This window comes from Centroberyx gerrardi, chromosome 20, assembly GCF_048128805.1.
Source record: "Centroberyx gerrardi isolate f3 chromosome 20, fCenGer3.hap1.cur.20231027, whole genome shotgun sequence".
Classification (NCBI taxonomy): domain Eukaryota; kingdom Metazoa; phylum Chordata; class Actinopteri; order Beryciformes; family Berycidae; genus Centroberyx; species Centroberyx gerrardi.
Window position 1 is genome coordinate 12118066 of NC_136016.1, and position 14810 is coordinate 12132875.

At 41.8% G+C, this 14810-nt stretch overlaps 1 protein-coding gene across 1 annotated transcript; it reads left to right on the forward strand.

The window, feature by feature from the left end:
* Positions 1-8258: 8258 nt before the first annotated feature.
* LOC139920138 (ORM1-like protein 3) lies at positions 8259-14377 on the forward strand. The gene is made up of 4 exons (XM_071910069.2): positions 8259-8489; positions 9262-9470; positions 10369-10520; positions 11784-14377. The coding sequence occupies exons 2-4, from the start codon at positions 9297-9299 to the stop codon at positions 11917-11919; spliced, it is 462 nt and encodes a 153-aa protein (XP_071766170.1). The 5' UTR covers positions 8259-8489; positions 9262-9296; the 3' UTR covers positions 11920-14377.
* The last annotated feature ends 433 nt before the right edge of the window (positions 14378-14810 follow it).

Consider the following 14810-nt stretch of genomic DNA (forward strand, 5'->3'; position numbering starts at 1 on the left):
GTTTTCTTTGTAGTTAAAGTTCAGGACAATGCAGTTTTGCGTGACATGATTCATACTCTTTAAATAAGTATAAGTCTAAACAAGAACAAGAAGGACTTGTATAGCCATTTGACATTCTCACCAGATTCTCAGCAATGTAGATTTGAATGCATCTTGGGTCACACAGCTTTAAAATGTGAACAGTTAACACTTTAACTTTTCCACAGTACTGTAAGTTCTTCTCTTTTCTAATAACACCATCATTGTCTCACATTGCCTCAATGAGGGCTTTTACGTTTTTCTAATCTAATCTAATCAGTACTTGAGTAATGCTTATACATTGATCTGCTTTGTGGCTGACTTTTGAGTGCCTTATTGCTGATTTAGTGTATATCTGTTAGCGTACACAGCCATGCACCTTTTGACTTTGTTTGCATTATTTATCTAATTATTAAAAATGCTGTTGTTTGGCCATTTGGATCACCTGGTAGATTTCACAACAGATTGATTGTGTGGATATGGAAGCCAGCCTTGGTGAGATGATGTTTCTCAGTAACAAATGTCAAAACACTTCTGCAACGTTCAGTGATATAGTAAGGGGCGGACAACTGAGTGTTTTCTACTTTATTAGTTCGCCTATTGATTTAAACCTGATTTTAATATTGTAATTGCACCAGTAGAAAAATGAATTAAACGGATTTCAGTGGACTTCCCTTTTTAAGTTGAACTGTGGCCCATACATACTTACAAAAATGTGACTCTATATACATCTGTATACATCTGATAACTTTGATTGTGCTGTTAGGTTTTCATCATGCTCATTAGTGTTCATGATACTATTACAATGACAGGTGCTTCAAATAAAACATGTTCACCGCTGATTCTCAGATTCAAGAATCGTGATCATATCACACAAACACAATCAACTTTGTAGGTCACCAGCACAGCTTGTGATCGTTACATTTAGAACCACATAGAACCGTCTGATTTTGATGTAATTTTGAAGTTTTGGTAGAGGTGGAAAGGAAATATCTGAATATATATTATATATTCATATTATATATATAATATATATTATATATATATTATATATCTGAATCACTGTATTTGTTTCCAAATACAAGGAATTTGCAGTAAAATAGACATTCTTGATTTAACACGAGCTAACAACAAACCTTCCCCAAACCTTGCATGTAATTCCCTACCAATCCATTTGCAAAGGCAACACCTAACTGGGTAGGCTAATGCATTCATTTTTGGGAGGAAGATTTTGGAACATGCACAAAATGTTTTTTGCTTGGAGGTAACTAATTACCCAAATACTGTTACAAATACTGTTACCCTAAAGTGAAATTTAGCTGAAGTAGCAGTACTTCTACTTGAGTAAATTATTTCACTTCTCTTTCCTCCTGGGGGACAGTGGTTTACCGTCAAGGACCTGCAGGGCATGAGTGAGCTGGGCAGGCTGAGGGGGCTGGAAGGTCGCACAGCAGGGGCTGGGAGTGTGCACTCTGGAGTGGAGAGGCTGAGTGCCCACCGCAGGGAGAGAGCCCAGTGACCACAGTCTGGAGGTCAGCTATGGAGTGGGCCCCCTTCACCCGCCCCTTCTGTGTTTTATTCCTCCAGAACAAAGAAGATGGGGAAACAGGCTGTGACTGAGCGCTCAACGACCTACCGCCCTGTTTGGGGGGTGGGGGGGGGGGATCCTCTGAGTCTCTAAATGTGACAATAATTGATAGATATCTTTGTGAAACTTGTGTGAAGCCTGCTCTCCAGCCAGTCGTGGTGGGGAGTCTTCTACATAATTCCTATCGAGATGATTTTTGGATGCTTCCAGTCAAGATGCGGTATGTCTCAGCGACGCTCGCAACAAGGCAGGTCTGTTTTCGATCACGGACTTTGTCGCGTGTTACGGCACTGACAGAAATGTGCAGAGCTCAGCTCTTGGATTTGGACGACAGTTGCTCCGTAGGAGTGATAGACGGTTAGTGGGGCCAGGGATGGATGGGGGGAATGTGACAGTGGTCTAATTTATGAGTGCAGGCGAAGGAATGGGTCTGCGGTCTGCATCTGAACAACATTGAAACCACGTTTCCCAGGTTGAGGCCACAAGTGCAATGTGAACTGTCTGGAAAGGCAGCAGCAATTAAGGTCAAGAACATTGGGAGCCTGATCTTGCATTGAACTGTGACTCAACAACACTTGGTGGTGTTTTGTAGAAATGTGTACTGAGGAAGGACTTGGGCTCCGTGTCTGCATCAGTAGGTGCACAGGAGGGGGAGGCACACAGCGGTCCCCTACCGTGCCGGTTTCTACGGTGACCTGAGAAAGGCCGTAACCAGGTCCGGCTCTTTCTCAGGCCTGATCAGCGTATTACCACAAAGGAGGACATGTGTTCGGCCCCCCCACCTCCCGCCCCTCCCCACTCAATCCGACCAGCATGGCCGGACACAGGCAGCCAATAAAACCAGGATTAGGAGGGTATCTACACACACACTGGGTTGTAGCGAAAAAGTTTCTGAACACGCCCAATCCCGCCCTCCTCCCTTCACACACTTCTTTTCATTACTCTTTTCTGTCTCTCATTCCTACCATCTTTCTCTTTGTTTATTTCATTCGCTCCCATTTTTATATCCTTCCTTTGCCTCTTCCTTTCAGAGCCTTCGCCCTGTAAGCTCTTGACACAATGGGGCTTCCAGAAATTACTCATTTTGCCGGGGCAGTTCAGCAAATTCTCAATGCCTCTTGCCCACCTCCCCCTCATACTTGGAGTCCTGTGTCTTTCGCTGTTATGATAATGAAATGTGCTCCATCACAATGACAAAGCTATGTGTGTGTGTGTGTGTGTTTGGCTGTGTATGTGGTTGAGTGTGTCTGAATTTATGTGAATTCACGCTCCTTTACATATTTTTACATGAATTCTACATAATTTTGCAAGACGGAAACCTCCCGTTCTAATTTCACGACCACAAAGCAGTTTCTCGCCATCGCCTCCATCTGCGTAGTGATTGCCTAAGTATTTCACTCCCCACAATAATGCAGCGATCTGGTGTGCAACGTGTCCTGGCTGCACAGGAAATACATGATGTTTACTGTTGTGATTCGTCCGGATAATATTGGCAGTGTGTATGCCTCTTGGTGGCCGAGAGACTGCAGCCTCACCCATCTGCTGCGGCTAACGTCCCCGCCAATGTGTCCTGGAAATGGGAGAGCGTTAAAGATAATATCGATGCCTTTGTCAGGACTTTGTAAGACAGGGGACAAAGACGACAAGAACTCTTCCCCCAAACAAACCTTTTTCATTAGAGCAGCAAACACTTCATCCCTCGGCTGTGTGAGGGAAGCCCTATTGGTGTGTGTGAGCCGCTCAGCAAGGTCCCACAGGGAAGAGCCTAAACCCTCAGCGGTCTTCAGCCGGACACTGAGGCGGCCTAATTAAAGGGCACTTAAGCCCCACAATGTGCGGTGGTGCAGGTTGGAGGTGGCGGGGGTCCCCGAGTAGAGGGGCAGTATTCATGGCACTCGTAAACAAGGGGGTCCGGGACAGAGGGAGAGAAGAGGGCTATGTGCCAGAGACTTTGTTCACACAAGATGAAGAGTCAACAGCCTCCCCACCCCTCACCCCTCCTTAGCCATCCCCCCTAATAACCACCTTCTTCAGAGGGGCTGCAAACACAATGCCCTCCCACTCCCCTCCTCTTGCTCTCAATCACTGTTGGGACAATGAGGGAGCCCCCCCATCACCCCCCCTCCCACCCTTCTGCCCCTCCCCGCCCCCCAAACAGACACTTCTTTTATTGAAATTCTTTGGTGTTCTAATCCTCAGCTTCCTCCAGGGGCAATAATGGACTCCCTGCGTCAGCCTTTTCCAGCGAGGCTATCATCCAAGCCTGCCTGGGTCACAAGTCCACCTCTCCTATTGGAGAAAACTGCTCTAGCAGTGTCCTTCCTCTCACATACTGCAGCACAGACGAGCTCCATGCCATTAACCTCTAGAACGTGTTCATATTAACAGCCCTGTATATCTTGCTATATTCAGTTAATATATTCTCCACAGCACTGCTCTGTTACAGCTTGGGATGAAGGGCATTAAGCCTGTTAACAGAAATAATCACATGCATTCCCTATAGTAGCTCTAGAATTTAAAGAAAAAGTGGGAATAAGTGATATTTTGACTATCTACTGCCTGTGCTGAATTTCACAACGCTGATGATGGCTTATTGCTGAAACGCGTCCGTCGTTTGTGCTCTATAGCTGCCCATTCAAATATATGATATAAGGACATTAAGAGTGCTGGCTTTTCTTTCTTCATGTGCTGAATTTGAACAATTCACCCATTGGCTACAGTGCATGCTAGTGCTACTGTACATTATTCAGATTTAGAACACAATGAGTTCACTGGGTTCACAGTTGGCCAAAAGTGATGCCTAAATCTGAATAATTAGTTCAAATAAATTGTTTGTGTGCAAGTTTCATATGTGAAATGACAAGACGCACATATCTTAATCCATTGATGATCAAGACAACTTGAATGCTGAATGCAGACTATATAGTTGGTGTGTAGTAGGATATATTCTATTATCTGTAGTATTGTATTGTCCCTTTGCATTGTATTTTGTGGTCCTCTTGTTCTTGCATAATGTGAGTTAGTATGTACTCTGCCACTATACATTCTGTAAATGGTAAATGTATCTCTGCACTAATGCCACGGAAACAAATTCCTGTACTTTTTTGTACTTGGCAAATTAAGTGATGCTGATTCTAATTTTGATAGATTTGAACCAACAACCTTTTGATTTCCTCCACCACATAGACACTCATGAGGATATAATTATTCAAACTAAAATTAAACCTTTCCATTTTCCTGAGAGAATCTGCTGGAGTATGAATACGTGGCCAAAGGACCTAGCAGGGTAGGCTAAGATGTATCATAGACATGCGTTTGTCATTATCCTTGGTGAAAATTATATTTGGGGTTCTCAGATGATGTATTATGTGGAGAATGAAAGGGTTACAGTTGTTTGAGAGATGAGAAGGACTATCACAACATTAACATTGACCTGATGCAGTGGCTTAAAAGGTGCACTTCTGAAGGGGAGTGGGTTTACTGGATTGCACCCCTCTATGTATTTCAGTGGTAGCAAGGCTGATTAATGGGTAAACTCTAAATACCCAGGGAAAGAGATGGGCATAATGTGTAGAAACCTGTGTGAACGCTTGGCTATACTACTGTGCATGTGTCAGAGGTTCATCACTCTAAGTGTATCACTGTACAGGCTCCGGGGGTGATGGCAACCAGTTGGAAATGTGTTGATGGTGACATCTGCTGGTTACATATCAAAATCAGAAGCTCCTTATTGTCAAGTACATACAAGAATGTCTTGCAAGCATGGTGCCATGAGTCTGTGACATGACAACCAGTAACATGATGAATCAGTTCTACTTATTGACACACATGCTACAAGGCCTACATACAGGACCTTGTGTATACTGTAGCGGGGGCTACAGGGGCCTTCTGTATGATTGTGCCAATAGTTGTGGTGAGTGTCCAGTTAGTGCAGTGATCCAGTGTACTATTGAGATAGTAATACTTTTCTATTGTTTCTTAAAATGACACACTCGTAATATAGACAATCTTCCTGCATATTTCAGTCCATCTCTTTCACTCTGAAAGCAAGATCCCCAAATCATGTCAAAATACTTTGAAAATAGAGTAGATGGGCAATTACACTGTGTCTGAATACGTTGTACGTTGAATACATTGTACGTACTGAGACGTTGTTAAAAACCACTAAAGGACAACAACATGATGCATCTGCTGTAGCAAAAGATGAGCAACTTGGGAATTATATATGAAGTTTATTTATCTTGCTTCACAGCAGGAGTTTTGCAGCTGTGACATTTCAGATCACATCAGCAACAATAGATGTAATGCTCTCTCTATTAAAAACATGTTTAATGTAATTTAGCTGAGTTGCTAAATGACTGTATCCTTTGGTACACCAAAGGAAGTATCGTCTGTTACAAACACCAACTTCCTTTGCTAAGAACTCTACCTTATTACATCCTCTGCGACAACAAAGGATGAACAGCTTGAGATTTGTTTCCGAATCTTCCTTTTATAGAAGACTATTGTGGTTGAATGACTCACGTAAGCTGCATTCGCTCAAGAATGAAGGGCATAATAACTGCTCAAATACAATGCAAACTATACAAGCTTTAAACAATCATTAATTAACAAGCCGTCAGCTGTAATATAGGGAAAGCTTCCACTGCTGGCTCCATTAAGGAATGCTCAACTGAACAGAAATGGTACAAGACAAAGTAATATTATCACAATACAAATTTTCATAAAGAATAGTAACACTATAGTTTTGAGACAGTTCAACAGTTCAGTGACTTCTAAGTACACCATTAAATTGAAACTGATATTGTCAACTGATTAAATACAAGTTTATAAAAATGAATTTTCTGTTGAGCCTTAAAAACAGATACTTTGTCACTTGTATTCCCACATGAGATGTAATGAATTTACCCGTCTTTATGGACAAAGGGGTTTATATTACCAAACAAAGACCCGGCGGCAAAAGACAGCCTGTGATGCCAGAAAAGAATATAACATGAAATGCATCAAATGCATTAAAAGCTTTCATTACAGGCATGAGTCCTATTAACGGAATCACATTACTTGCGAAAGTCTAAGTCAGATGGCCTGGAGGCATTAGTCAAAGTGTATAGAAATGTAGTCTAATGAGGAACATATCTAAACATCTATTAAATGTGTGGCTGTGAAGAAATGGGGAAGACCGCAGGACTTTGAAGCTTTGATTTTATCATCATCAGAGGTAGCCAAAGTTGTCTCAGGGCAGAGATCAGATATCCACCCCCACTTGGCTAAGTGCAGAAGTGTTTCAGACGGGTGCTATGCAATAAAACATGAAAGCAATACCCTGTGGACTGAGGAACTGATATGGTTTCATCCAAAAAACAACAAAAAAAAACATATGGATTAATAAGTATACTACTTAGGCTTACAATATTTAGCGGCATTCCCCTTTAAAATAATGGCATCTGCCTCAGAAGTGTTAGGCACAGCATGCTAATGGTTTAATTACCTAGAAATAAGATCTCAACACCATCATTTGCCCCAAAGCCACTTGAAGAAGTGTGTTTAAGTTTCTAAATGATTGAAAAACTAATAATTATAGCTGTGATCCCCTTTTAAAACTGACATCTTTCTCAGAAGTGTTAAACATAGTCTAAGAACTTGATTTTGTTGACTTTGACATTGCATCTGATCATCATCTTTTGCCTCTTTTTTGTATTTTATCAATGTCATGTATTTGGTTATTGTTCCAGTGCCAGCAGTGATCTCACAGCATTGTCCTGCATACTCTCATGTGAAGAGAGCTCTAGGTTTACATCGCTAACACGGCTATAGCACCCAAGGCTACGAGCATGAGAGAAGCCACTGTCAGCCGGCCCGGCCCGTTTGATGCCACTCATCACAGGGGCACCCTTAGAAACAGTGGGTATCACGTAACGTTGGATGTAAATAGAACGCAGTTGACCCCCTTGGCCTAGGGCTACTGCGGACCTAAATTAGTATTCGGACTTATCTTGGGATCTGGAACATGACACTGTTGATCTTCTTTGATTTTGGGACTGGAGTATCGACCCTGTCAGTCATTTTCACTGCCTCTAGCAAGGCCTCCTCTCTCACCTTGGCTACATAAGAGTCAAGGGCCCCCTTTTGTACACAGATATCAAGTGATATAACCAAAGTGGCGTCAGAGCCAGTGACTGTTTTGATGAAACGGGAATTACTAACAACACTTGCAGCAAGAAAGTGAATTTAAATTTGGTCAGGATACTTAGCTCTACTGATAATCTGATGGCTGAGCAGCCATGACAGATTATCTCAAGTAGCTTTCCCCTTTCTGTGTAATGATAGCCTATAAGATTTATTTTTTATAACGCAATTATGTTTATTTTTTTTATATTTTCTTGTTTTTTTTCTGTTATCAGCTAAATCCTTCACTATGACAATCATGCTCATTCCCTCTGCTCCCTCCCATCGCCGTGACGTCAAAAGGGGGCGTAGTCAACGCGTTTTCAACGCATTAGGCTGTGATTGGTTAATTTCGGCCATGTGACGGAAAGTAACCAATCGCAACGAAATGCGACGAGTAAAAACTCACCCGAAATGTGTGGCTCCGAAAACGATGACGTTCTATCATGAACTGTGCTGTGTTGTCACCAGCTGTTGGCAAGAAGACGAAGGAAAAGTGGATATGTCTTGCTTGATTGTTTGTCTATGAACAGACGGATGCAGTTATCACCTCGCTGGGAGCGAAAAGATGGTACTGGGGGACTAATCGACACACTGGAGCCTCGCCAGCTCACCCAGTGATACTATCAGTTATATAACTGAAGGCATCGATAAGAGGAAAACTGTGATAACGGACTAGTGTCAATACAGGTCGGAGTTGAAGCCATTTTTTTCTCATGTGAGTATAATGGTTTATTTACTTATTGACACAGACTCTGATACTAGCTAGTGTAGCTGCAACTTTGATGCTAATGCATAATCCACTTGTAGATAGGGTTCTGATAATGGTCTTGCATTTAGCTCTATTTTGAGGTTTGAAAACAGCATGTTGAAATGGCCAAGTGCTTGCTACATTGTTTACTCTCGTCAATCAATTACTGTTGACTTGGCAGCTACAGACTTGCTCAGCTGTGTGTCTTTATGTCAAAGGTCACTTGTAAAACTTAACCCACTTTTAATATAGTTTTGGTTTTACTTTTATTTCATTTTCTTGTGACTGTGCTTTATTGCTCAGTATTAAGTGGATTACCATTGGAGTACATTGGTATAAACAATTATTATAAGTTTGCATCAAGTGATCATTATGTGGATATACTGTATAGCCTACATCGTTTGCTCTTATTTTTCATCAGGCTTATGACCAAGTGGTATTTGACCAGTGGTATTTTACAATAACAACTATATATGAATGGTAATATTGTAATATGAATGGATAAAGATGAACAGATTCTACTCTTTCATACTCAGTTCATATCATTGATAGAAATGTTAATAAATTAACAAGATTATAGCACATCAGATAGCCATTCACATATGCATTTATTCAGGTGAAGAGTTTCTATTCATCTTGCTGTAGAGAGATCAGGAGTTAAGGTAGCTGGGTATACGCAGACTCATTCAGATCGTTCTGTGCATCAGCCCTTTCATGACAGTTTCTTTCCATCCTACAGTAGACAGAGGCCTTGGAAGTGGCGCCATCACCATCATGAATGTGGGCACGGCGCACAGCGAGGTGAACCCCAACACCCGGGTGATGAACAGCAGGGGGATCTGGCTCTCCTACATCCTGGGCATCGGCCTCCTGCATGTCATCCTGCTCAGCATTCCCTTCGCCAGCGTACCAGTCGTCTGGACCCTCACCAACCTCATCCACAACCTGGTCAGTGGAGCAGAGTGCCCATAGGCCCCAGAACCTCCCTGCTTCCCTTAACTTTTATTGAACCAGTCAGGTCAATTAAGGACAAATGCATTGCAATTTGGGACGTGGGGAATAAACGTAGCACTTAACATAGACAGGCATGACAAGGACAACCGGAACACACAAACAAGCAGCAGATAAGTCAACAAAGGGTAACAAAAGGCTAAAATTACAGCAGCACAATAGACACACATGTGGGAATAGCAGAGTAGCTCAAAGCCAAGTAGGGGACGGTACAAGACTGGAGGTACTAACTCATGGCACAGGTTCTGTAGAGAGGGCTGCTCTGAGGTGTTGTAGGAAAAAGGAAAGACCTGCTTACTGCTCCTCTGCTCCTATAGTCATATCCTTCGTTAATGAATTGGTGCCAGTAATGTTTCAACCAACGCTATGATCATCAGACCTTAGGTGTTGCTCAGTCTTGCATCACAAACCCTTTGATTACCAAGTGCTGGCTGTCTGCCCTCAGAGATCAGTACAATATTAGCTTACAGTTGATGCTGTTACAAAAATATGTTTTTATACCTCTCTTTTATACCTCTCTCTATATAAAGAGGGTTTGGCTGTATACCAACAAATACTATCCTACAATTCAACTGAGCACTTTTAACATTGGGAACCTTGAGATAACATTCACTTTCTTCACTTGGTCTCCCGGTTCTGGGCTCAGGTAGTCAAAATGACATGAAGTGTGTCCAAGACCAAGCCCTCAACTTCTTTTAATACTCTCAAATAACATCCTGGGCAATTGTGTTTCCAAGCAAGTTCAGCTATAATATTCTCATTTCAATCTTACACCAGAATGTCAGAAGAGAACGGTGCCATCTCTGACTGTCTAAATGTCTTTTCTCTGTTGCAGTGCATGTACCTCCTACTCCACACGGTGAAAGGGACTCCCTTTGAGACCCCAGATCAGGGCAAGGCGCGCCTCCTCACACACTGGGAGCAGATGGACTACGGCGTGCAGTTCACTGCCTCGCGCAAGTTCCTCACCATCACACCCATCGTCCTGTAAGTGGCCCTCTAAAGCTTATGCTCTGCCTTCAGTTGGGTAGCAGGTGGAGAGGGAACAGCTGATCGTTCAGGATGGGTCTAAGCTTGGGCAGTCACAAAAAAGTCTGGATTGATTAGCATTCCTTGTGGTCCCAGGCCTTGTTGGCCAACATCACAACTCGTCAGGGGGCTTAAAATTCTCGGCAACACCCCTCGCTGCTTTCATGCCCTTTTCTGTCCTTATTAACCAGCAGGGTTCTGTTTACAGGAAGCAAACTCTGGTTCCCTGGGGTTGATATGCCGCCTCAGCCTGAACATTGTGGTGATAGCATTTCTGCACGTGTACATTTTTGTTCTCACTTGTTTCAAAGGCCCCTTAATTATTTTATTTTGCAACCAGCGGCAGCAGGAAGAGACAAGTCGTCAATCTATAGGTTAAGACTCCGGCTGGGAAAGCTACACATCTGCTAAGGTCTTTTTTAGAGACATGGCCTCATGAACAGGATGTACAAGGCCTCATTTTTAGCTCACAACAATCCCCTACTGATCTAAAAATGCTTTTGATGTTGAATCAGCATTGTTAGTTCCCTCTTCCCCTATTGGCTCTGGTAGTATTTCACCAGAATCTCACATCTCAGCCACATCCAGTGCCGTCATGTAGCCAGCAGGTTGTCAGGACTCCTGCACTTAGTGCTGGCAGAGAGGGGAACTCAATTTACAAGCATTAACTGACTGTCTGATGCTTGGTCACTCTCTCTCACTGGGTCTGTTTACTGAGTTGTTTTCCAATAAAGATGTTATGAATTATAGTTAAGGCATTTAGCGTTACTGCATCATATTTGCGATTTTTAGTTTTTTAGTCAATGACTGATGTTGCAATCCTGCTAGTAGGCGAGTTGGAACAGTCTTGCAGATGCAAGTGTTGCCACATTCTGATAGTGTTTGTGAGTTAGGAAACATCTCGCTGCAGTGACCCTAACAGCGATGGTTATCAGAGGCAAAATAAGTGAAAAAGTTTGAGATTGCTTAATATACTTAAAGGGATGCTTTGACAGTTTGGATTTTAGTAAGCAAAGAATACTATCAATGCTAACAAGCCTGCACTGCTACAAGTTGTTTTTCTTTCTTATATGGTAATATAAGAGAGGTAATATGGAAACTTGAGGGGAAACCCAAAGATTAATAAAGTTTATTCAGAGTTTAAATAGTTAATTGGTTTGCTCATTCCCACCCCTCTAACCATTCCCTTTTCTTCTCGACCTTCTCTTTTCTCTGACCCAGGTATATCCTAACCAGCTTCTACACCAAATACGACCGGGCCCATTTTGTGGTCAATACTGTCTCCTTACTCACTGTTCTCATCCCCAAGCTGCCCCAGCTGCACGGTGTGAGGATCTTTGGGATTAATAAGTACTGACGGGGCGGAAGAGGACACCTCCTTCCCCCCAAGTCCCTATGGACTGCTGTGAGCACACAGAGTATCAGGCCTCTGATTTGGCCGCAGGCCCATAAGGATCCATGGCTCTCTGGCTCCCAACTCTGCTGAGCAGCACTCTAAATGAAGCCTTTTGGGGATACTGCCATGGTACCAAACCCCAGGAAACGGACACAATACACTATACAGAGAGCACAAACGGAAAGTGTACTGTTGTGATTATTTGTGGTCTATCTCGTTTGAGTTGCACGTTTTCCAACGACACTTCAAAAGAAAGTGTTTGTAAATGGGGTGTAATGTCGAAATTGCTGTAGAAATGAGAATTTTCTGGTGTGATGAGTGTCAGGAGGAGAGAATGACATGGTAGCACAACTATTGTTAGGCTATTTTACACCCATTGACACACTTAAACAGACAGTCATGGAGGTTATTTTGTTTGTAATTATATTTATTCAGCTTCACTCCTCCTCCATCAGGCCTCCTCTGTCCTGAGGTTTTCCTCTGCTTAGAGAAGGAGAGTAGCAGCAGTTTGATGAGATGTTAAGGGACCTGCCGGCCGCTGCAGAGGCGAGACATGAGGAACCGCAGGGTTTTATATTTAGCCCTCACCGCTCTGCTCAGGGTCCAAGATCGGAGTTAAGGAACTCTTATTTTTATCTGACCGTTTCCATATTTGGACTCCTCTTGTCCTGATTTGTGCCACAGCAAGCTTCCTGTCTGCAGCATAGTCTGGCCTGTGTGTAGAAACTCCGTGTAAGTAGCATTGTACTGATCCAAGACCACAGGCCAAGCAACATGACCAGAAGTCCTTCACTATGACTTAAGAGGCAAACTGGCATCTGATCAGTATTTCTGTTCTTAGATACTTTATGCATAGCTACACTATGTGCATATTCAACCACATGCTCGCAAATACACTATAAAAATACTCAGTCCCCTCCAAGATCATTACAGCGCATCAGCATGAGCCGATTATGTCTACATTTCACTTTGGAACCTGGAGGCAAATGAACAAGTTGGAAGTTATAGACTTACTCTTCAATGAAGATTTTTGCTTACAAATTTTACATACTGCTAGTCCAATGCATGTATATAGTCTGTTTCATCATCATTATTATTTTTTTAACTCCTGATTCAACCAGGCAGTTTGACTAACAATATGTTCTTATACTGCAAGGGCCATGGGGGAGCATTTGCTGATGGAAGAGTCTATTTGCTGATGGAAGAGTCTATGAACTGTTTCACAATAGAAGTTCTCATCTCAAATTAGTTTGTCATTGTAAAGTAATGTACAGTATATATGGTTGTGTGACTTAAGCAGTGACACGAAATTGACTTCTATATTTTCTTTCACTTGATGCCACATGTCGCTTCTGTGGCCGTTTTGCATCCTCAGATTAGTTCATGTGGAGATGCAAAATTGCACAAGTGAATGCAAATGAATCCAGAAAGAGCTTAATGAGCATGGACCAAAGAATTAAGGGTTTGTATGTTAAATAGTAGTCGATCTGCTTCAGCTTTTATTTCCTCATCATGATGTTTTTGAATATTGACATCTTGACCAATCAAAAAGGGCTTTGGGCAAAGGAGAAGCTATATGTAAGATTTCATAGCACAAAGTGACCATGCATTGTAAATGTCACACACCCAGTTTTTTTTGAAGGGTTAAGGACATGAAAGATACTGCACATTGAATGTTGATTAAATTTGAAGCAATGTGCTCATGGCTTTTGTTTGGTAGTCATTGTTCTTGCTTTTTAAGGGAAATGTCATCATGATCTGCTGTCAGACTGCTTAAGAGACAAAATACAATATTCTGTATGTATGGTATTGTAATGTAGTTGAGTTGTAGAGACCAGCCTTTAATTAAAATGGAAAAGATATGTTGAATTTATTAAGACAGTAGCAATGTGAAGAATTGTATCTGGTACCTGATATAGGACTTTTTCAACTTCATTGTGTAATTTTATGGTAAAGGAAAATTGTTGGTACTACATGATGTGAGCCTAATGAGGGCTTTGAAAACTGTAATATCCTCCTGCCTTTTGGTGGCTTTATTTAACTCTTGTCTGTACATGTCAGAAATAAGGTCAATAAGTAAGAGTATTAAATCTAAAAATAGATTTAAAGAGCAAATGGATCTCTCCAGTGATTGTAGTGTTAATCTAAACTTCCTGGCTTTATTAAGGACACAGAAACAATGTTTTCTCTTCTTATCGAATAAATGATTCCATGTCTCTAGGTGAAGACATGTCCGGACTTGTAGAGTGAGCCTTTGTTTATAAAGTTCAGTTCATAGATTTACAGATATACTTTACACCAAGATGACTTTTTTATATTTCGTCTCAGAACAGTCATGCCTTTAATGAAGCAAGGGTCTAGTACTTACAGTGCTGTTTGTGCACAAAGTTTATTACAAAGATATTTTACTTGAGTGAAAGTAGTCTCCTCTTTTGCAAAGTTGGAATTAAAATTGTGAATTGCTTGATGATCTACTGTATGTGTGTTTGTAGAAGCTTTACCTTGCATGAACACATCCCTGTCCAGCATGGTGGAGCTACGGTGTGTACAAGAATCTGCTCTATCATGGATATTTCTGACAGCCTTGACCTTGGGATTTTGTTTTAGGAGTTAATTTCTTGTTCCTTGGTGGTACCAGTATTTATATGTTTAGGATTATTTCACAGAAGTACACACAAAACATACTGTATGCAATGCAGTAGCATTATTTGTGTTGGTGCAGTATTCCAACATAAAATGTAAACATCATTGTTTCCATAAACCATGCAGGATCAAAGGATAACGGTTAAGCTTGAATCTTTTTCTCTTTCATCTCCTGCTCGGTAGCAAAGCAGCCCTACAAATCTAAAAGG